Here is a 24,999-nt window from a genome sequence, read left to right as displayed (position 1 = left end):
GAGAACCAAAAATAAAGTCTGGGCCTTGGGGGCAAGAGAGTTCAGCTCCGAACCTGGGTTTCGAATGTAAGAGCTATGTGACCTCGGGCAGGGCACCAGAAATCCCAGCTACCATTTCTTTATCTGAAAATTGGAGATGCTGTTTGACTTTACTGTCAGGGTGCTGTGATTAAGGAAAGTGGGGATAAGATCCAGCATAGTGGCAGACATAGAAGAATCTTGGAAAATTGTATCAGGTGTTATAATTTCTAAGCATTGCATCAGATATCAAACTGCCTTGCCTCTGAGAAACAGATATTAACAAAATGAACAATGTGAGTATGATTCTGAAGGAGATAAGTAATTTAGTTAAGCTCAATTTCTCCTCTTAAACACTTCAAAATTTACTCATAAAATTGATTTTCTGATAACAAAATTACTTATTCTATTATAAAAAGCATAATTAATATTGTTAGTGTAAAGAAAAATGCAATAGATTTCTGTGTATTAAGTTTGTATCCTGCAATAAAAGATCAGAAAGAGAAATTAAAGAAACAATCTCATTTACCTTCACATCAAAAAGGATAAAAGACCTAGCCTAGGAATAAACCTACCAAAGGAGGCAAAAACCTGTACTCCAAAAGCCATAAGACAAGATGAAAGAAATCAAACATAACACAAACAGATGGAAAGATATACCATGCTCTTAGATTGGAAGAGTCAATATTGTCAAAATGACTATACTACCCAAGGCAATCTACAGATTCAATGTGTGCTAAGTTGCTGCAGTCTTGTATGTCTCTTTGTCCCTATGGGCTATAGCTGCCCAGGCTCCTCTGTCCATGGGATTCTCCTGGCAAGGATACTGGAGCAGATTGCCATGTCCTCCTCCAGGGGATCTTCTCCACCCAGGGACTGAACCCCTGTCTCCTGTGTCTCCTGCATTGGCTGGCTGGTTCTCCACCACTAGGGCCACCTGGGAAGCAGTCCCTATCAAATTACCAATGGCATTTGTTATAGACCTAGAACAAAATATTTAAAAATTTGTACAGAGACACAAAAAACCCTAAATAAGCAAAGCAATTCTGAGGAAGAAAATCAGAGCTGCAGGAATCAGGCTCCCTGACATCAGGCTATACTACAAAGTTATGGTCATCCAAAGCGTATGGCACTGGCACAAACAATGTACATATGGATCAATGGATCAAGTCAGAAAGCCCGGAAATGAGCCCACACACCTGTGGGCAATTAATCTATAACAAAGGCGGCAAGACAATACAATGGAGAAAAGACAGTCTCTTCAATAAGTGGTGCTAGGAAAACCAGACAGCTACATGTAAAAGAACGAAATTAGAACATTGTCTAACACAGGAGCACTCAACCTCCAAGATCTAATACCTGATGATCTGAGGTGTAGTCATAGAAATAAGCGCACAATAAATGTAGTGGGCTTGAATTACCCTGACACCATCTGCATTCTCATCTGCGGAGAAGTCGTCTCCCACCAAACTGGTGTCTGGTGCCAAAAAAGGTGGGGGCACCTGTTCTAATACCATACCCAAAAATTAACTCAAAATAGATTAAAGATCTAAATGGAAGACTATACTATAAAATTCTTAGAGGGAAAACACAGGCAGAACACTCTGACATAAATTGCAGCAATATCTTTTTTGATCCATCTCCTACAAAAATGAAAATAAAAAGGAAAATTAAAACAAATGGGACCTAATGAAATTCAAAAGCTTTAGCACAGCCAAGGAAACCATAAACAAAATGAAAAGACAACCCTCAGAATGGGAGAGAATGTTTGCAAACAAAGTAACCCACAGAGGATTAATCTCCAAAATTTACAAATAGCTCATGAAACTCAACATAAAGAAAACACAAAAAACCCAATTAAAAAATGGGCAGAAGACATAAATATATATTTACCCAAAGAAGACATACAGATGGCCAAAAGGCACATGAAAAATGTTCAACACTGCTAACTATGAGAGAAATAAAAATCAAAACTAAAATAACACCTCACATGAGTCAGAAATACCATCATCAAAAAGTCTATAAACAATAAATGTTGGAAAAGGTATGAAGAAAAGGGAATTCTCCTAAACTGCACATGGGAATGTAAATTGGTACTGCCACTGTGGAAAACAGTATGGAGCTTTCTTAAAACTAAAAATAGAGCTCTGTATGGTCCAGCAACACCACTCCTGGGCATATTTCCAGAGAAAATCATGGCTCGAAAATATGCATGCAAATATTCATTGCAGCGCTGTTTACAATAGCAATGTCAGAAAAGTAATCTAAATGTTCATTGACAGAAAAATAGATAAAGAACATGTGGAACATATATAAAATGGGATATCACTCAACCATTAAAACAAATGAAATGGTGGCTCAGATGGTAAAGAATCTGCCTGCAATGTGGGCGACCTGGGTTCGATCTCCTGGGAAGATCCCCTGGAGAAGGAAATGGCTACCCACTCCAATATTTCTGCTGGAGAATTCCATGGACAGAGGAGCCTGGCTGGCTACAGTCCATGGGATCGCAAAGAGCTGGACACGACTGCACGACTTTTACTTTCACTTTCACATTAACACAAATGAAATGCCATTTACAACAAGATGGATGGAGAGATTACCATACTAAGTGAAACGTCAGACAGAAAAAGAAAAATGTCACATAGTGTTGCTTATACATGGAATTCAAAAATTATACAAGTGAACTTTTTTACAAAACAGAAACAGATTCACAGACTTAGAAAACAAACTTGTGGTTACCAAAGGGGAAAGGTGGTTGAGGGGATAAGTTGGGAGTTTGGGACTGACATATACACACTGCTGCTGCTGCTGCTGCTAAGTCGCTTCAGTTGTGTCCGACTCTGTGCGACCCCATAGATGGCAGCCCAACAGGCTCCCCTGTCCCTGGGATTCTCCAGGCAAGAACACTGGAGTGGGTTGCTATTTCCTTCTCCAATGCATGAAAGGGAAAAGTGAAAGTGAAGTCGCTCAGTTGTGTCCGACTCTTAATGACCCCATGGACTGCAGCCCACCAGGCTCCTCTGTCTGTGGGATTTTCCAGGCATGAGTACTGGAGTGGGGTGCCATTGCCTTCTCCAATATACACACTACTATCTTTAAAATAGATAACCAACAAGGATAAACTGTATAGCACAGGGAACTCTGCTCAATATTCTGTAATAACCTAAATAGGAAAATACTTGAAAAAAATAAATATATGTATAGCTGAATTGCTTTGTTGTACACCTAAAACTAACACAACATTGTCAACAAATTATTGTCCAATGTAAAATAAAAATTAAAAAAAAGAAAAAAATAAGAGTGAGGGGACATAGGTATAACTATGGCTGATTCATGTTGATGTTTGGCCATAACCAACACAATACTGCAAAGCAATTCTCCTTCAGTTAAAAATAAATAAATTTATTTTAAAAAGAAAAATATAGTATATTTAACAATTATTATCCTATTCCTCTACAGCGCGTTTCTTTAGGCATATTTCTTGAAAATTAAAATTGCTTTTGTCTAGAAAAAACACACTATTTTTCTCCATAATTTATAAAAGTCTGGTCATGTAGCTATCAGTTCCTTAAAAATTGATTCTTTTTTTCTCCCAGGAATGTTAAGAGAGGATTTCTTGTCTTTCTATGAGAGGAAGATGACAGAAAAACTTTGGAAGAAATTCAGAGAAACTCTTGGGTTGAAATCTTTAGATTTTCTTTCCTCAAATGGAGCATTTAAGGGTCAAATACAAACTAACCCAGTTTGGTGTGAGTACACAGAGGATCACAGTCTATCAGTTTACAATAAATATCATCTCTCACTGCTTTTCCCTGAGCAAGTGGACAAGAAAACAGCAGGCAGATTCAGCTCTGGATAGAACTGTAAAATCCTGTCCTCCCAGAAGCCTGATACAGACAGACAAGGGGCTTATTCTCCTGAAAGGAAGAGGGGAGACTGTCAGCTCCTCCTGGGCAGCTGTGCCTGGAGGCCGCTGGTGCCTGTGGATTCATGACTGAGCTGCAAGTGCGGTTGCCTAGGAGATGAGAGGCGTGCAGATGATGCCTGCCTTGCTTGACCTGATTCAGGATCTAGTTGCCTAAGCTGCATCTACACGTTGCTGAGCTAGCAGAGCACCAGAGAAAAGGGGAATTGCCTCCTGCTCTGCCTGCAACGCAGGAGACCTGGGTTAGACCCCTGGGTTGGGAAGATCCCCTGCAGAAGGAAATGGCAACTCACTCCGGTATTCTTGCCTAAGAATTCTATGGACAGAGGAGCCTGGAGGGCTACAGTCCATTAGTCACAAAGAGTCGGACACAACTGAGCAGCTAAAACTTTTTGCAAGGCGCTAACATCCATTATGGCACCAGGAACACCTGTGTTTGGCTCAGGTCTGACTTCTTGTGTGATGTCCTATGTCACATCCCCAGAGCTTCCTGGCCTGGAGCTGGAAGACTGGTGACCTTTAGGTTCATTGAACTTGTGACACTCCCATTGGCAAGACCCCAGTCTTCCCGGTCAACCACTGAGCCATCAAGAACTGGGCCAGAACAATTTCTGCCGTGGGCTAGCGCTGTGGGAAACACAAAGCAAAACAAACTACAAACAGCCATTCGTTACATTTAGGGAAAAGCTGTTACATGAAAGATAGTCGTTAATCAATATCACTATTTGTTTTCAGCAATCACAAGAGCATTGTTATTAGTTGGGAGGGCCCTAATGTTATTTGTTTCTCAACACTCTGATACCAAAAGAGGAATTTTATTATATACTGTGCTGTCTAAAACCATCTATAAAGCAATATTGTCATGATTTTCATTAAATATAAGAATCTTTTTCTATGTAAGAATACTTACTTTGCAGATTGCTTTAAATCTTGCACAATATATATTATTCAGTTAGATTCTACAGCAATTAGTATGTGTTAGATAAGAAAGGAGGGCTTGCTAGGTGGCTCAGTGGTAAAGAATCCACCTGCCAATATAGGAGCCATGGGAGATGTGGGTTTTGATCCCTGAGTCAGGAAGATCCCCTATAGGAGAGAATGGCAACCCACTCCAGTATTCCCAAGGGACAGAGGAGACTGGTGGGCTACAGTCCATGGGGTTGCAAAGAGTCGGAGACAAGGAAGCAACTGAACACAAAACACACATAGACAAGAAAGAGAGGTTTAAAATGCTTTAGTGACCAGGTCAATATATATATATCTCTAACTTGTGCCAGATTAATTCAGGAAGACCAAATATCAGCATTATCACTCAGTGCTGCAGGCGTGCTCAGTCATTTCAGTCATGTCTGACTCTGTGACCCTTTGGACTGCAGCCCACCAGGCTCCTCTCTCCACAGGATTCTCCACGCAAGACTACTGGAGTGGGTTGCCATTTCCTTCTCCAAACTCACTGAACAATTCACTTCAATCCTAACATCTGCTTACAGATGTCATACAGGGGTTCTTCTTCCAGGGATGCTGATGTATTATGGTTGGCATAGCAAGCTGGTGTGTATCAGAAGTCTGCATCCTGGGATGCAGGACGCACAAAGATTCTCTGGTCCCCATCCGTCCTCGGGGCTCCTGAACCCTCTCCCTGGGCGGGGTGTCTACAAGGGGCACCAGCACGTGGGATGGACCCCCCTTCCCGGGGCTGCCCTACCTGCGTGAACGGTAGAACTGGCACCTCTTCAGCGGGATCTTGGCCACATGCTCTCGCAGGCCCGCAAACAGGACGCTCTGGCTGTGCAGGATCCGCAGGCTCCTGACAGGCTCGGGTCGCCTCTCAGGGAAGAGCTCCATCTCTTCCAGCACACAGCCGCCGGAGGTCTGGGTCAGGGGCGCCCGCACTTTCTTAATGGTGCCATAATCTGCGGAGGCAACAGGGAAAGCAGAAAAGTGAGGTCAGCGGTCTCACCGTCACTCACCAGCTAAGCCACCAGGCTTCTCCAGGCGGGCTGCACATAGGGCCATCTGAGGAGCTTGGACAAATGCCAGGAGACCCACCCTGGAGGTGTTCAGTGAGCCACACTGGACATGGAGCCAGGCACCAGTATTTTGTCAGCTCTCATCACAAGCGAAATAAAACCGGGATGAGGACCACTCGGCTACCAGCTGCCTGGTTCCCACACAGGTCCGGAGACCCAGAGCATGGCAGAGCTTGAAAGAAAAAAAGAAAGTGAAGTCGCTTAGTTGTGTCCAACTCTTTGCGACCCCGTGGAGTGTATCCCACCAGGATCCTCCGTCCATGGGATTTTCCAGGCAAGAGTACTGGAGTGGGTTGTCAGTCCCTTCTCCAGGGGATATTCCTAACCCAAGGATTGAACCCGGGTCTCCTGCACTGCAGACAGATGCTTTACTGTCTGAGCCACCAGGGAAGCCCACATCAGAGCTTACTGTGGTCCAAAGCAGCCGGCTTTGCACCATCCCATGGAGAACAACACCAGGTGAAAGGGGCTGGATTCTCGGTGTCAGACAGAGGAGCTGACTCTGCTGCTCAACACAGTGGACCCCACCTGACAGACAGCTGCAGATATGCAGGCAGCAAAGGAGGCTTCTGCTTCCTTCCTGCCCTGAAAGTATCTCCGTCTCTGGGTCTGCATCTAGACACACACATACTCTCTCTCTCAGACTTGTTCTCTGGGATGCTGTCCTGGGTCTCAGCTCCATGGATTCTTCTTTCCCATCCTACTGAACATCCATTTCAACCCATCCCCCTCCCTCCTCCATATTTTCTGCTCATCACGTGTTTACACTCATTTTGGTCTTAAGTGCTGCCCCAGGACAAGTGGGCCAGGGTCACCTGAACCACACAGATCCCCCAGGAGCAGCTGCAAGGGACACGGAGGAGGGCCCTCCCAGCCAGTAAGGGGCACGGCACCGTCAACCCCCAGGGTCGGGACACAGACTTGAAACATAGGATCTTGTCTGTGGTGCATGGTTGTGAAACCCCACCCCCCTCCAGCCAGTCTGCCAATCCAGGGCATGGATCCAACCCTCTAGAAGTACCTCTGAGAGCGGCTGGCAAGCTCCTCAGATCATCCTGGCTGAAGAAAACCCAAGGGAACTTAGTTTCAAAACATCACAATTCTCACTCTATCAACACAGACAACGAGGCTAGGAAGTCTTAAAGAGGAAGTGGAATCCAGAACCTTTGGCTTCAAGGCCTCTGATCGATCTGCTAATCTCAGAAGATTTGGACAGAAATTACCTTTCCAGTTTTCCATTCCTAGGAGAGTCTTTACCGATGGAGGATGTACGAAGTGGATATATGTTATCCTGAGTTCATTAAGGAATATGTATCTGAAACATCTCCAGTGATCATTCATTGATTATGAACTGTTATAAGTATTATGTATGTAATAGTCTATTTAATTTTGCACATAATAATATATTCAATATCATTAAACCATTGCTCAATTTTATTTTAGGTTAGTTGGTTAAACATGTAACTTTTGAGAAAGCTCAAGCACAAACAGAATTGCTATGGATGCTGGGAAGATTAAAAATAAGGAGAATCCCATGGGCAGAGGAGCCTGGCGGGCTACAGTGCATAGGGTTGCAAAGAGTCAGACATGACTGAAGTGACTTAACATGCATACACACATTTTTGTTTAAGGGAAGAGTGTGTTTGTGAACACACAGCAAAGTATGGGGATGGAGAGATCGGGGGCAGATGATGTAGCAAGGCAGTAATTTAATAAATAATCAGACTTCAGTGTGGAAGAAAATTTGTATGTATTTATTATATAAGTCAACCTAATTTTGAGTTGGAGACCTCAGTTCCCAGCTGGTGGGAAGTTCAACCCAGTGAGGTTTGGGTCTTCCTGCCTGTATGACGCAAAGGAACATAGTTGAGCAGAGCATCAGGGCAGTGGTGCAAACAAAGTGGGAGCTTCACAGAAGTTGACTTCAGCATCCACCGGCAGATGGAATTGCCAGGCTTCCTGTGGACCAGCAACAGGCAGGGAGCCCCTGCTGCCCTTCAGGAAACCCTGACAATCAAACAAGGTCTGAGACTAAAGATAGGAGCCAGACCTGCCACTATCCAGTGAACAGCAAGGCTCTGATGAGGCTTAAGTAAGACTCTTGGGAATATAGAATGCCTGTGTGTGTGTGCATGTGTGCATGCTAGGGTGTTTAGTTGCGTCCAACTCTTTGGGGCTCTATGGACTGTAGCCCACCAGGCTCCTCTGTTCATGCAATTCTCCAGGCAAGAATAATGGAGTCAGTTGCCATGTTCTTCTTCTGGGGATCTTCTCGACACAGGGAACAAACCTGCATCTCTTACATCTCCTGCATTGGCAGACGGGTTCTTTATCCCTAGTGCCACCTGGGAATATATACACTACTATTTTCATTATAGGGGACTGGAATGCAAAAGTAGGAAGTCAAGAAACACCTGAAGTAACAGGCAAATTTGGCCTTGGAATATGGAATGAAGCAGGGCAAAGACTAATAGAGTTTTGCCAAGAAAATGCACTGGTCATAACAAACACCCTCTTCCAACAACACAAGAGAAGACTCTACACATGGACATCACCAGATGGTCAACACTGAAATCAGATTGATTATATTCTTTGCAGCCAAAGATGGAGAAACTCTATACAGTCAGCAAAAACAAGACCAGGAACTGACTGTGGCTCAGACCATGAACTCCTTATTGCCAAATTCAGACTTAAATTGAAGAAAGTAGGGAAAACCACTAGACCATTCAGGTATGACCTAAATCAAATCCCTTATGATTATACAGTGGAAGTGAGAAATAGATTTAAGGGCCTAGATCTGATAGATAGAGTGCCTAATGAACTACGGAATGAGGTTCGTGACATTGTACAGGAGACAGGGATCAAGACCATCCCCATGGAAAAGAAATGCAAAAAAGCAAAATGGCTGTCTGGGGAGGCCTTACAAATAGCTGTGAAAAGAAGAGAAACGAAAAGCAAAGGAGATAAGGAAAGATATAAACATCTAAATGCAGAGTTCCAAAGAAGAGCAAGAAGAGATAAGAAAGCCTTCCTCAGCGATCAATGCAAAGAAATAGAGGAAAACAACAGAATGGGAAAGACTAGAGATCTCTTTAAGAAAATCAGAGATACCAAAGGAACATTTCATGCAAAGATGGGCTCGATAAAGGACAGAAATGGTATGGACCTAACAGAAGCAGAAGATATTAAGAAGAGATGGCAAGAATACACAGAAGAACTGGACAAAAAAGATCTTCATGACCCAGATAATCATGATGGTGTGATCAATGACCTAGAGCCAGACATCCTGGAATGTGAAGTCAAGTGGGCCTTAGAAAGTATCACTACAAACAAAGCTAGTGGAGGTGATGGAATTCCAGTTGAGCTATTCCAAATCCTGAAAGATGATGCTGTGAAAGTGCTGCACTCAATATGCCAGCAAATTTGGAAAACTCAGCAGTGGCCACAGGACTGGAAAAGGTCAGTTTTCATTCCAATCCCAAAGGAAGGCAATGCCAAAGAATGCTCAAGCTACCACACAATTGCACTCATCTCACACACTATAAAGTAATGCTCAAAATTCTCCAAGCCAGGCTTCAGCAATATGTGAACCGTGAACTTCCTGATGTTCAACCTGGTTTTAAAAAAGGCAGAGGAACCAGAGATCAAATTGCCAACATCCGCTGGATCATGGAAAAAGCAAGAAAGTTCCAGAAAAACATCTATTTCTGCTTTATGGACTATGCCAAAGCCTTTGACTGTGTGGATCACAATAAACTGTGGAAAATTCTGAAAGAGATGGGAATACCAGACCACCTGATCTGCCTCTTGAGAAATCTGTATGCAGGTCAGGAAGCAACAGTTAGAAGTGAACATGGAACAACAGACTGGTTCCAAATAGGAAAAGGAGTACGTCAAGGCTGTATATTGTCACCCTGCTTATTTAACTTATATGCAGAGTACATCATGAGAAACACTGGACTGGAAGAAACACAAGCTGGAATCAAGATTGCCGGGAGAAACATCAATAACCTCAGATATGCAGATGACACCACCCTTATGGCAGAAAGTGAAGAGGAACTCAAAAGCCTCTTGATGAAGGTGAAAGTGGAGAGTGAAAAAGTTGGCTTAAAGCTCAACATTCAGAAAACTAAGATCATGGCATCCGGTCCCATCACTCCATAGGAAATAGATTGGGAAACAGTGGAAACAGTGTCAGACTTTGTTTTTCTGGGCTCCAAAATCACTGTAAATGGTGACTGCAGCCATGAAATTAAAAGATGCTTACTCCTTGGAAGGAAAGTTATGACGAACCTAGATAGCATATTCAAAAGCAGAGACATTATTTTGCCAAAAAAGGTCCATCTAGTCAAGGCTATGGTTTTTCCTGTGGTCATGTATGGATGTGAGAGTTGGACTGTGAAGAAGGCTGAGCGCCGAAGAATTGATGTTTTTCAACTGTGGTGCTGGAGAAGACTCCTGAGAGTCCCTTGGACTGCAAGGAGATCCAACCAGTCCATTCTGAAGGAGATCAGCCCTGGGATTTCTTTGGAAGGAATGATGCTAAAGCTGAAACTCCAGTACTTTGGCCACCTCATGCAAAGAGTTGACTCCTTGGAAAAGACTCTGATGCTGGGAGGGATTGGGGGCAAGAGGAGAAGGGGACAACAGAGAATGAGATGGCTGGATGGCATCACTGACTCGATGGACATGAGTCTGAGTGAACTCTGGGAGTTGGTGATGGACAGGGAGGCCTGGAGTGCTGTGATTCATGGGGTCGCAAAGAGTCGGACACGACTGAGCGACTGATCTGATCTGATGGATAAAATAGATAACTAATAAGAACCTGCTATATAGCACAGGGAACTCTACTCAATACTCTGTAATGGTCCACATGGGGAAAGAATCTAAGAGTGGATACATGTGTATGTAAAACTGATTCACTTTGCTGTATACCTGAAGCTAACACAACACTGCAAATCAACTATACTCCAATAAACATTTAAAAAAAGACTCTTGAGATAAAATAGAACATTTTAGAGCAATGCAGGAGTATAGTTGGGGAGCAGCAGAATAGGCGGGAGTCCAGCTGAATAACTGTCAGGTTTTGACTATTACCAGCACTGAAAAATTGACGCTTTCAAACTGTGGTGCTGGAGAAGACTCTTCAGAGTCCCTTGGATAGCAAGGAGATCAAGGCAGTAAATCCTAAAGGAAATCAACCATGCGTATTCATTGGAAGAGCCGATGATGAAACTCTACTTTGCCCACTTGATGCAAGGAGCCAACTCACTGGAAAAGACCGTGATGCTGAGAAAGACTAAAGACAGGAGGAGAAGGGGCTGAGAGAGGATGAGATAGTTGAAAGACATCACTGACTCAATGGACATAAGTTTGAGCAAACTCTGCTGCTGCTGCTGCTGTTGATTCAGTCGTGTCCAGCTCTGTGCAACCCCATAGACGGCAGCCCACCAGTCTCCCCCGTCCCTGGGATTCTCCAGGCAAGAACACTGGAGTGGGTTGCTATTTCCTCCTCCAATGCATGAAAGTGAAAAGTGAAAGTGAAGTCGCTCAGTTGTGTCTGACTCTTAGCGACCCCATGGACTGCAGCCTACCAGGCTCCTCTGTCTGTGGGATTTTCCAGGCAAGAGTACTGGAGTGGGTTGCCATTGCCTTATCCATGAGCAAACTCTGGGAGACAGCAAAGGATAGGGAAGCCTGGTGTGCTGCAGATCCATGGGGTCTCAAAAAGCCAGACGTGACTTAGCAACTGAACAGCAACAACACTCTATTTTCACAGGAGCCAAGGGTGAGAGAACTAAATTCTATTCAACAGGTGAACAAAGGCAACTGGCTGATTACTATTTATTTTGCTGACAGATTACTCTGTGAAGCCAAATCAATAATCATGGAAACATCCATATGCTCATACACACTTTGGATTCTTAAGCAACTGTGCAGGAAAAAAACAAATTTTAAAAGATCTTTAAAAATTTGATTTAAATGAACTAACCATCATTGACCAAAATTTCTCAGTGTATATTTCTGCACACCTTGTATCTACTTTCCAGCTGACTAACAAATCCAGGGATTTGTTAGATCCAGGGATCTAACAAAACTATAGGACTTAGCACTTTAGAGAATGGCACTGTAGTGTCGATTTAGGTGCTTGCTTATTGAGCATATTTCCTGCCGTATCAGTAAACAAGGATGTCACCGTCATCAGTGATTGCAGCCCTGAGGGAACTCCAGAAGAAGAAAACCTGCCATCTAGACTGTAGCCACTCTCCGTGGTGAGTTGAGAGGAAAGGAAGCTGAGAAAATGAAAATGCTGAGGTACATATCAAAGAGATGATTTCAGTGAGCCCAGACTCTTTGTCTTCCCATACATAGAAAAGTGCTAAATTCCTTAAACTTGGGATACCTCGTTTTCTTTAATTTACAAAAAAAAAAAATACATTTGACATTCAGACTATCTGCCCTTTGTTTGCAAGACTTCTATATAACATGGGTCCTCCTCTCCCCTCCTCTAAGCAGTTCTCTCGGGGTTATTTGAGATGCTGGCTTCCTGGCTTGAAGTCCTAAAAACTCCCACTGAATAAGACATGACTCTCAATTTTTACGTAGTGAGTAGTTTTTAATCCTCATCACCCTCTATACCTCTGCTGGGTCATCTTCACCCTGAGCATCCATCACGTGAGGCACCTCATGGAGCTCCCTGCTCTTTTGGCACCAGGGTGACTGTGGAGGACCCTCAGGGTGCTTTTGTTTTTTGTTATTTTGTGTTATATTTCCAGGGTTTAATGACTGATTTACTTGTTTCATGGCTTCTACACTTGACACAATGAGGCTCCAAGAGGGCAGACGCTGTTAGTGTTGTTCTCTGATGTCTGCAGAGTGGCCATTACAGTGGCCTGTGCAGATTACTGAACACGCGCCGGATGAGAGAGTGAACAAGTGAGTGAGGGAAGGAAGGAAAGTAGAGAGACAGAAAGGCAGGGACAGAAGGCAAACGTTACAGGGATATCTTGTCACTTGCACATTTGCCAAAAAGACTCCTGATTAATGCTTTTGAATCAGAACTTTTGAATCAGAAATATGATATCAGTCAGTGTGAAGGTGAAACAAGAAATAATCCTCCACCAATTCCAAAATATTTCCTCTGAAAGCATCATAAACTAAACAGGAGTGAAGAAAATCATTTTAATTGGTTTCAGCTGAGAAAATAACAGCTCTAAAAATTTGCGGCAGAAAAATATAACCATACACACCTTCCATACTCCTGAAACTCAATACTCTAATCAAAGTCAGCTGAAGGTAAAAAAAAAAAAAAAAGCTAGAAATACAGAAAAGCATCTCAATCAGTCTTTACCATTTTGAGATCAGAAAGAAAAGAGAAAATTGGCACTTCCTGTCAATCACTTCCCCAGAGAGACAACAAGGAGAAAGTGGTTCAGAGAAAGTGAAGAATCGGTGCTGAGAGCAGGACAATAGGGTGACACTGTTTTGGCCCAAATTCTCATAATATTCACCTTTTTGTGAAAATACGAACTACTAATTATGTTATGGAAACAAATTTCAGAGTCATATATTTACAGTTTCATGCTCAAATTGAAAAACCACAGCTATTCATTATGAAAGAGATAGAGCTGCTACAAGATTTTTAAGACTGATGAAGGCTAATAGTATGGTTGTTATTTGAAAGACATGAATAGCTGTAATTACATGAAAATGTACATAATGTACTGCAGAACTTATATTTGCTAATTTCAGCAGAACAGGAAGCATGCTTATGTTCTAGGGAGTGGGCAGACTAAAGAAAGGATGCCCACTTAAATTTGAATTTTAGCTAAACCATTAACATTTTTTTAGTATTAGTATGTCCAATTCAATGTTATTCATGGTTTATCTGAAGTTCAAATTAAAGTAGGCATCCTGTATTTTATTATATAAATAAAACCTCATTATATCCACATCTCATTTGATTATCACAGCAAGCTGATGAGAATGTAAAAAAATATGTGAATGAGTATTCCCACTTGAGGGATGAGAAAACTGAGTTTCCAAGAATAGAAGATCTGATATATATTTCCAATGAACTGGTCTTTCAAAGTCCCATAAAGAAGTCAGACATAAAATGGAAGTTCAAGTCAATGCTTATGAACGAGATAAATGCAACAAAGGGCCCCAAAGCAGCATTAAATAAAAAGCTAGTGTGAGTGACACCTAGGAAAGGGCAGTTTTGTCGAGGTTGTTTGCAATACTCTTTTTATTCCATGAAGTCTTCCACAAGTCATGAAACATAACTTTGGGAAGCAGCAAGAAGGCAGGCAATCTCCTGATCCATTGGAAGCTGCCCACATGGATGACATGCAGGGGCAGCATCGGCTTCAGAAAGCACCAGACTCTCCTTGCCATCAGGATGACATCCCTTCCCTGGGTACCACAACCCAGGCATATACAGGCAAACAGAGTGAGTGACAGCTGTGTGCCCTTACACCATCTATTTAAAGAGGGAGGCACACTGAGCCAGATCAAACACCTGTATGTGAATGAACAGAAGTTGTATGCACACTTAAAGGGCAATATTTCTGGGAATAAGAGCAAAGGACCCCTGCCCCCAGCCCTCTGCCCTGCAAACAAGAACCGTGCAAGGAAGGTATCCTCACCAGACCGACCTTGAACAAATGAAGGGCTTCAGCAAAGTGCTCACCAGTGATATGAGAACTCTCCTGGGCACACAGCATCAGACTGCAGGTCCCAATAATTCCTAATATTGATTTTTACTGGTGACTAACAAAGTCATGGAAGACCAGAGGCGCAGCTGATGGCAGGTGGAAAACACAGGCAAAATTGGATTATCGCAATAAGAGAGATATTCGTTTCAACCTCAATTGAAGTTGAGCCATTCTGAGCCATTAGGAAAATGACCAAAGGAAAAAGCAAAAATCGTAAATGAGATGGTTTTCTAAGTTTCAGTTAGAACATTGACACGTGACACAGCAAGAAATACATTTTAAAAGTGACTGCTGGGGAAGAAATATTTACATAATACTTATCAGAAGACTGGAGTGCTACTTGAAAAGGACATGAGAAATCCTTACATATCCCCAACCCTCACCTAATTCCAACCACAAGAAATGATCCATGAGACACTGAAGCTTGGTCCACAACCTCCAACCCACAGGAAAATCTGTGCAGCTCCTACAGCTAATGAGATGCCAAATAACCTTAGAGGAACGATATGAGAATCAAGAACAACACCAAGTAAACAAACATGCATATGTTTTTCTGCAAAAAAAAATAAAAAACTGATTTCAGTGAGAGCAGAATGTGGTAGTCATGAAAGCTGCCAGGACACATTCCTAAAACATTTCATGGGAACAAAGTGACTGGCATGTGGGACCTGAGGAAGCAATGATGCCTAGAATCCCCAACAAACCATTGAGCATGGATGCCTGGAGGCGGAAGCTCACAGAGTAAGTCCAGACCAGCATCATTCAATGGAAATATAGAACAATCCATGTAATTAATTTTTTTTAAAGTAGCCACATTTAAAAAAAGATTAGCAGGTGAGTTGAATTTAATTACTTATTTTGATTTACCCCAATGTATACTTTGGTCAACTGATGGGAAGAATTGACTCATTTGAAAAGACCCTGATGCTGGGAAAGACTGAAGGCAGGAGGAGAAGGGGACCACAGAGGATGAGATAGTTGGGTGGCATCACTGACTCAATGGATATGCTGCTGCTGCTACTAAGTCACATCAGTCGTGTCCGTCTCTGTGCAACCCCATAGACAGCAGTCCACCAGGCTCCCATCCCTGGGATTCTCCAGGCAAGAACACTGAAGTGGGTTGCCATTTCCTTCTCCAGTGCATGAAAGTGAAAAATGAAAGTAAATGGATATGAGTTTGAGTCAACTCCGGGAGTTGGTGATGGACAGGGAGGCCTGGCGTGCTGCAGTCCATGGGGTTGCAAAGAGTTGGACACGACTGAGTGACTGAACTGAACTGAACTGAACTGAAAGAAGATTCTTTCTGTTTTTGCTTATACGTTTTGTAGAGTTTTCCTTTAGTTAGAGGTTAGTCTTATGCCTGGCCATCCTCAGTGGCTCAGTGGTAAAGAATCCGCCTGCAATGCAGGAACCGCAGGAGACATGAGTTGGATCCTTGGGTTGGGAAGATCCTCTGGAGGAGGGCATGGCAACCCACTCTAATATTCTGGCCTGAAGAATCCCATGGACAGAGGAGCCTGGTGGGCTACAGTCCACAGGGTCGCAAAGAGTCAGACACAACTGAAGTAATTTAGCACACACATGCAAGCTTTTCCCTACACTTCTGGAGTGAATCTTTTGTATCATCTTTCTGAGAAAACCAATGACCCTTACTGCCCTCCCAAATAGAAATGGTGAGGGCGACATGACTTTTCATCACTCACAGCCTGAATAATCAACATATTAAAGATAGTGTAAATAAGAAAAAGCCACTGATATATTTATACCAACATATATGCTAATAAAGAAAGAAGTGCAGATGTAAAACCTGATGGACAGAAAACTATAGAATCCCTTGTTTTCTTATTCAGTCAGTTTTGTAAATCCAAGGTAAATCCTTGAGGGAGAATACAAGAGATTCCATTGGTGTGGCCACCCTAAAGGCAAATCACCTACCATCACTATGTTTTCTAAGCTAAAATTTCAGATAGTCATAGGGTATTCGAGTTGGAAAGGATCTACAATATTCTGAAATTTGTAGGTAAGAAAAGCAAAACCCAGAAAAACTGAGTGCCTAAGGTCAGATTCTGGAATCTAAATGTAGGTCCTCTGTGTATCAATCAAGTGCTTGTTTCTAAATTTTTGATGGTCTTTTCATTTTTAAAGTATGGAAACTATAATATGCAGTCCTTACAATGGTGCATCCAGAATAGAAGAGCTGACAAGTTTCTCAAAAGATTCGGTTCAGTTCAGTTCAGTCGCTCAGTCATGTCCAACCACAGCACGCCAGGCCTCCTTGTCAAAAGATTAGGTAGTCTGATACTAAGGGTATTAAGCAGCAGTTATTATTCAAGACACGGATTAAGCTATGATGCGTGGACATGCTTATCACAGAATTCCCTACACAAACTACCAATGTGTAAATGGTGCCAAGCCGAGGATAGATCTAACTTCTCTACCAGGCTAGAGACTCTCATTTCCATGAGCTCAGGAAGCAAACAAGAGAATAAACTGACGGAAATATTGCCTAAGGACTTCCCTGGTGGTTCAGAGGTTAAACTCAGTGCTTCCACAGCAGTGGGTATGGGTTTAATTCTTGGTCGGGGAACTAAGACCCTGCATGCAGTGTGGCTAAAGGGAAAAAAAAAGGAAAAGAAAAATGACTAGGGTATTCTATTTCAGTTATTTTTTAAAAGAAGGTTTAAGGTGATAAAATGTTGGTTTAAACAAAACATTTTATAATAAAGATATGATTTTTAAACCACTAATTTCTGTATGTAATGTAAGCTCTGTGTAATATAAACTCTAATACACATAATTCAGTTATAAGTGGTTGAAAATTAACTATATTTTTTACTCTGGAAGAAAATAGCAGGTCTTTTTCTAAATTTCAAAGTTCAGCTTCCTAATTAACCTCAATTCAATAGTTTAAACAATATCCTATTCTGCATCTTGATAGGGATGGTCAAATACAGAAATCTCTCATTTGCTGTGAAGTATATCATATAATATGCAGATGACACCACCCTAATGGCAGAAAGCAAAGAGGAACTAAAGAGCTTCTTGATGAAAGTGAAAGAGGAGAGTGAAAAAGCTGGCTTAAAACTCAACATTCAAAACACGAAGATTGCAGCATCCTGTCCCATCACTTTATGGCAAATAGAGGAGGAAGCAATAGGAACAGTGACAGACTTTCCTGGGCCCCAAAATCACTGCAGCTATGTGATTAAAGGACACTTGCTCCTTGGAAGAAAAGCCATGACAAACCCAGTAAGTAACTGACTAAAAGTCACTCAGTTGTGTCTGACTCTTTGCAACCCCATGGTTGCAAAGTCCATGGAATTCTCCAGGCCAGAATACTGGCATGAGAAGTGTTTCCCTTTTCCAGGGGATCTTCCCAAACCAGGGATTGAACCCAGGTCTCCCACATTGCAGGCGGACTCTTTACCAGCCGAGCCACAACCCAAGCAGCATATTAAAAAGCAGAGACATTACTTTGCCAACAAAGGTCCATCTGGTCAAAGCTATGGTTTTTCCAGTAGTTATGTATGGATGTAAGAGTTGGACCATAAAGAAAGCTGAGCACCTAAGAATTGATGCTTTTGAACTGTGGTGTTGGAGAAGACTCTTGAGACTCCCTTGGACTGCAAGGAGATCCAACCAGTCCAGCCTAAAGGAAATCAGTTCTGAATATTCATTAGAAGGACTGATGCTGAAGCTGAAGCTCCAACACTTTGGCCACCTGATGGGAAGAACTGACTCATTGGAAAAGACTCTGATGCTGGGAAAGATTGAAGGCAAGAGGAGAAGGAGACAAGAGAGGATGAGATGGTTGGATGACATCACCGACTCAACGGACATGAGTTTGAGCAAGCTCCGGGAGTTGGTGATGGACAAGGAGACCTGGCTTGCTGCAGTCCATGGGATCACAAAGAGTTGGACATTACTGAGTGACTGAACTGATACCATACAATAAAATATGGGTTATTTTGGACTGGATTATATCCCTTGAATACTCTTATGTTTAAGTCTTAATTCCTAATACCTCAGAATATTTGGAAAAAGGTTTTTTTTTTTTTTTTTAACTATTTATTTCACTGCATTGGGTCTTAGTTGCCTCATGTAGGATCTTTGTTGTATCGTGTGGGATCTTTCATTGCTACACACAGACTCTCTAGTTGTGGTATGAGGGCTTAGCTACTCTAAGAATGTAGGATCTTAGTTCCCCAACCAGGGATTAAACTGTGACCCCTGCCTTGCAAGGCAGATTCTTAACCACCAGACCACCAGTTGAAGTCCTAAGAAAGGGCTCTTAAAGAGATAATTACTGTAAAATGAATCATATGTGTGATTCCTAAGTCTAACATGCATGCTGCGTGCATGCTAAGTCACTCAGTCGAGTCCAACTCTTTGTGACCCCATGGACTGCAGCCCACCAGGCTCCTCTGTCTATGGGATTCTCCAGGCAAGAATACTGGAGTGGGTGGCCACGTCCTCCTCCAGATGGAACCAGCTTTTCTTACATCTCCTGCCCTGGCAAGTTGATACTTAACCACTAGAGACAGCTGGAAGCCCAATCTCGTGTGTCTGGTGTTCTTTAAGAAGAGGAATTAAGATGCAGACTTCTGCATCCACATGGGAGGATACATCTGGAAGATACTTGACTACAAGCCAAGGGGAGAGGTCTCTGAAGAAATAAACCCTGCCAACACCTTAATCTCAAACTTCTAGCCTCCAGAGACATGAGAAGTAGACTTTTGTGGTTATATCTCTGAATCTGCAGTACTCCATTATCTTTGTTAAGGCAGTTTGAGAAGACTAGCAGATGGACTCCATGTCTAGAGTAGGAAGATTTTGTCACCCAAATAATTTGCTGAAAGCAATTTCAAAACTAGGTTGAAAATTACTTTTCCACATTTCCCTAAGCTATTATGACTTAAATTCTAATGCAAAGACATTATAAACTATGTTAGACAATTTTCTTTTTACCTTGTATGGTTTACAACATGACTCATATTAGTAATAGTATGGTGTTATCAAATATTGTCATATATTTCATTTAATCCCCTATACATATGATCCTAGGCCAGAAAAGAAGCAGGAAATGACACAGAGCATGTAGTATTCTGAAAAACTGATGCACTTTGATAAACATTATAAAATAATTCAAATAGCTGAAGCCCTGCTCACAACCTTTATGTTAATGACCCTGGTGATCTTTGGGGGACAATTAGAACTAAATGAATCCTCAGGAAAAAGCTTTTCCAGTATTTAAGGAAAAGGTCATTGACTATAATGAATTTCTTTTTGGAGGATTATCACAGAAATTTCAAAAGTTCATGAATTTTTTTTTTTTTTTTGAAAGAGGGACAGCAGAAAGGAAGGAGGGAGAAACAGGAAAGGAAAAGAAATATGATCAGCTGAGTATAACATTTACTACTACTATAAATAAAAATATTTTTTTATTTTTCATACTTATATATAATCAGACAGCCTTCTGCAATTCATTAAAACTTTAACAATAAAACAATACTTAAAGGGAAAGTTATGTCTTATGTTTTGGGCTTACCAGAAGGCTCAGTGGTAAAGAATCTGCATGTCAATGAAGGAGACACGGAAACATAGATTTGTTTCTTGGGTCAGGAAGATCCCCTGGAGAAGGAAATGGCAACCCACTCCAGTATTCTTGCCTGGAGAATCCCACGGACAGAAGAGCCTGGTGGGCTACAGTTCACTGAGTCACAGAGTTGGACATGACTTAATAACTAAACAACATCATGTCTCATGTTTATAGCAGCTTCAAGTCTAATGAACTTGAGAACCCTAAACAACAAAGAAAGGTTCAGAGAAATTAAAAATTCTTTTTGAGTATAGCAGCCAGAAGCACTTCCAAAACACAGAATAAATATATATCTCCTCTAAGTTTCAATAAAACACTTAGGAGGGTGGAGCTGTAGCATACTCTACACATAATAAATTTTTGTTTTAAGAAAAGAAAGAAGTCACACCATGAAACAAAGAGACAAATATTCCAGGGAAATGTATTACAAAAATGCAGTATTACTGCAAAGTCTTGGATGGTTAAATCTTTTAAATCTTGATTCCATTCTCCTTTAACTACTTTTCTAAGTTCTGCTGTATTTTAAAGGGACGTTCAACTTGCCATGTGCTGAATCCAGTACAGAAATTCAACCTGTGAGCCAGTTAGGCAGCCATCCTGATGATGGTCATCTGTGATGGGGCTGGAGATTCAGTGCAGACACCAAGGCCACTAATCAGGGAAGCTAAATTGCTTTATTTCCAATTGTGCATTTGACTCTGATTCTCTGCTGCTGTATCCAAGAGACATTTTTATTGTTTATCTCATTGACCCAGAGTGACTACAGACTAAAAGGAGGCCCTTTGTACTTGCATCTGTTGCTGTTTGGAGCACTATCTGTGAGGTAATGACGAAGTGCCCTCTTCCACTCACTGGGCAGCATGTTGCCATAGCAACAGATCATTATACAAAGTTCATCAATTCAGCTGGTTGTTAGTCCCAAGTAGCAGACAGCGAATGTGTTTCCAAAGGTCTTTCTTTTAACCCATAATTGAGCAAATGAATTAAATTGGTCTTGGCACTGGGAGCTCAGTATCACATTTATATAGTGAAGGGGAATTAGGAGGAAAAAAAAAAAAAAAAAAAACAGGCTTTCTTGGCTGGTGTATGCCTGAAAAGGAGATTTTAATTAACTCAGTTTATCAGATTCAACTAATGGCTTATTTTTTTCTCAAAAAAAAAAAATAAATAAATAAAAAGGACATGTAAGCCAGCTTAGCCATTCCAGTCATAAATTATATGTAACATTCTTTTATCGCAAAGAATTATTTTAAACCGTATTGAGGGAGTTTCATGGCTGTCCAGTGGTTACGACTTGGCACTTTCACTGCTGTGGTCTGAGTTTCATCCCTGGTTGCTGCTGCTAAGTCACTTCAGTCGTGTCCGACTCTGTGCGACCCCATAGACGGCAGCCCACCAGGCTCTGCCATCCCTGGGATTCTCCAGGCAAGAACACTGGAGTGCGTTGCCATTTCCTTCTCCAATGCATGAAAGTGAAAAGTGAAAGTGAAGTCGCTCAGTCGTGTCTGACCCTCAGCGACCCCATGGACTACAGCCTGCCAGGCTCCTCTGTTCATGGGATTTTCCAGGCAGGAGTACTGGAGTGGGGTGCCATTGCCTTCTCCGTCATTCCTGCTTAGGGAACTAAAATCCTGCAAGCCACACGGTCTGGGCACAAAAAAAAAAAAAAAAGTATATATATATATATATATAGATATAGATAGATAGACATTGTCACCCTCAGCATGTAAATTCCAGGCAGTCTGTGTTGGTGGACATAGTCTGACTTATTCACTGGGGACTCACCAGTGTCTGTGCCTGACACCCAGTAGGTGCTCAAGCAGAGCACATGGTCCAGTGTGTGGACCCTGAAGCCTGAGGGCCCAGGTTAGGCTCCTGTCTCCAGCCCACTCACCTCTGTGTCTCCTACACCCTGGGACCCAGCTCACAGACCAGGGGCCACGTAGGGAGCTTATCTACACAGAGGTCTTGGACAGTGCCTGGCAGGCAGGGTACGTTATATGAGAATTCTCTGTTATTACTTTATTGCTATTTTTAGCTTATAGATTATAAGCCCTCCTCAAGTTTTGTCTAAAATGAGCAAGCACCCTACATCTGTCAGTACTGGCCTCACATAAAAGAGAGGAATAGATGATGGCTTTTTTTTAAACAACCTCCACTGCCTTTCTGAAAACCAAAATGAAACAAAACATTCCTCTAAGTACTCTACATCATAAGCTGATGCTTACAGGAAATTTACCACTGGAGCATCCTGTGAATAAAAACCATATTCCATTGGAAGTGAAAGTGCAATTAATAGAGTCCTCTGGGTATCTTTTCTAAGCTCCCATCTAACCCCACAGCTTCATTCTCCCATCATTCTGCTAAGGTGGCGATTCAAGTTTCTAGAAGGTAATTACTTGCCTTAGATTTATTGTATCTAAATTACCAAACAACGACCCAGTTGGCCAGGTTGGCAGCTCTTCATTGACAGTCACCAGGCAGGAACACGGAGTCTAAACGACCCTCTCACCCCCAGTGGTAAAATCAGTCCTGCCTCTGATCCCATTAGGTATGAACCGAGGTGGCTGAACAGATCTATGCAAAGCACTTTTGTACTTGTGCAACATTAATTTAGAGGGAAAAAAAGAGCTCTCTATTCAATGGAGTAAGAAAATTATTTTGTCGTTTTTCTGAATCGCTGCATTGCACTAATTACGAACTAGTGGCTGATAGTCCCAGCTGTTGAGTAGCTGGACTTTTCACAAGCTTTTTTCAGGCATGATCTCACCCACTCCTATGGAATCAAAGCCAATCTGAGCCCTCCATTACTGACCCAAACCTTTCTCTTTAAAAAAAGACTTCTAACCGACCATCAGACCTACCCCAGGAAACTGGAACTCAGTATCCCCAAACTGCACTGTTATCTCCCCTTTGGTGCAAATCTGTTCATGCATCTAAATACCTTTCCATTCATTAGTATAAATTTTTAAATTATTCAGTGTTTTCATTTGATCTTTTCTCTCAGGGCTTCCCTGGTGGCTCAGATGATAAAGAATCTGCCTGCAATGCAGGAGACCCAGGTTTGATCCCTGGGTCAGAAAGATCCCTTGGAGGAGGGCATGGCAACCCACTCTAGTAATCTTACTTGGAGAATTCCATTGATGGAGGAGCCTGGCGGGCTACAGTCTGGGGTCGCAAAGTGTCAGACACAACTGAGCAACTAACATTTTCTTTCACTTTCCTGCCTCTCTGCCTGTAACGCCAGTGAATGCAGTTTTTTTTCACCTTCGGAACAGTGCGTGCCTTTCTATATCTGCAGGTTTTCTATATCCAGGGTCTACTTCCAGGAAGGTTTTTCCAAACCTTCTCCACTAGGAAAGCATCCCGCTGTCTTTCAAGAGCCAGCTTCCACCCTCTTTCTGACCCTCCCATGCCAGATCATGGTTCCCAAGTCTCTGTGCCCCTGGATGTACAGGAAGAAATCCTTAACCAGTCTTTGAGGAGAGGGTGGGGAAGGGGAAGCCTACACTCTTCAACTGGACCTTGAAAGATGAGCAAGCATTCACCAGGCAGAAAAGGAAAGGAGGGCAAGTTGGGGAGGGGTGTCCAATCAAAGTGGGGAGGATGGGGGACTCCGGCTCGTAGATGTGTAGGATTAACTGTTCCTTACAACGGTGACACATTGGAAAAACCCAAACAAACCTTCAGGCCAACCCAAGAGCAGCACCACTTACAACAACAGAAGACTGGAAGCCACCCAAATATCAATCCTCAATATTACCTTCAGTTTAGGCAAACTGGAAAACTGCAGAGTGGCAAAGACGAAGGGATTTTAGTTATGTGCACAAACATGGATGAATCATTAATTTAAAAAAAATGCTGAACAAAATTTTAAAAAGACAGTCTTAGGAGAATATACATAAACACACTTACTGAAAGTTCAAACCATATAAAACTAAGCAATGCCATCTCGGGAATAAAATAAAGTGAAATTATCAAAGAAAGGAAGGGAATAATAAAAACAAAACTCAGGACTGTGGATACTTGGGGAAGAGTTCATGGCTTGAGGTGGGGTAAAGAGGGAGGCCCCCAGAACACTGGTACAGTTCTGCTGTGTGGTGAAAGTCAAAGAAAGTGAAAGTGGCTTAATTGGGTCCAACTCTTTGTGACCCCATGGACTATACAGTCTGTGGAAATCTCCAGGCCAGAATAATGGAGTGGATAGCCTTTCCCTTCTCCAAGGGATCTTCCCAACCCAGGGATCAAACCCAGATCTCCCGCATTGTAGGCAGATTCTTTACCAGCTGAGCCACAAGGGAAGCCCAAGAATACTGAAGTGGGTAGCCTATCCCTTCTCCAACAGATCTTCCTGACCCAGGAATCTAACTGGGGTCTCCTGCATTGCAGGCAGATTCTTTACCAACTGAACTATCAGGGAAACTGATTTGATCATGTTATTATCTTTACACCTAAAATATCTATCTAAAATAGTAGTCTACAATTAACCCTTCCCCTCAAAAAACTTCTTAAAAATGGAAAACTACTATATAGAATGCAATTCTTGACCTTGGCAAATTTACCACTTTAGGCAGATGGACAGACCTATCTCTTATACCACATGTGTGTGTGCATGCTATTTCACTTCAGTCGTGTCTGACTCTTTGTGACCCTATGGACTGTAGTCTGCCAGGCTCTTCTGTCCACGGGATTCTCCAGGCAAGAATA

At 42.2% G+C, this 24,999-nt stretch overlaps 1 protein-coding gene across 2 annotated transcripts in view; it reads right to left on the bottom strand.

Annotated features, from left to right (window-relative positions):
• SEMA5A (semaphorin 5A) overlaps positions 1-24,999 on the bottom strand; it is a 570,854-nt gene that overhangs the window by 117,362 nt on the left and 428,493 nt on the right. For both annotated transcript variants that reach the window (XM_055554473.1, XM_055554474.1), the window contains exon 12: positions 5,652-5,859. In XM_055554473.1, coding sequence (XP_055410448.1) covers positions 5,652-5,859 — 208 coding nt within the window. The remainder of the gene's footprint in view (positions 1-5,651; positions 5,860-24,999) is intronic.

The sequence above is a fragment of the Bubalus kerabau genome, chromosome 18, assembly GCF_029407905.1.
Source record: "Bubalus kerabau isolate K-KA32 ecotype Philippines breed swamp buffalo chromosome 18, PCC_UOA_SB_1v2, whole genome shotgun sequence".
In the NCBI taxonomy this organism is placed as follows: Eukaryota; Metazoa; Chordata; class Mammalia; order Artiodactyla; family Bovidae; genus Bubalus; species Bubalus kerabau.
This window is presented reverse-complemented; position numbering and strand designations above follow the sequence as displayed.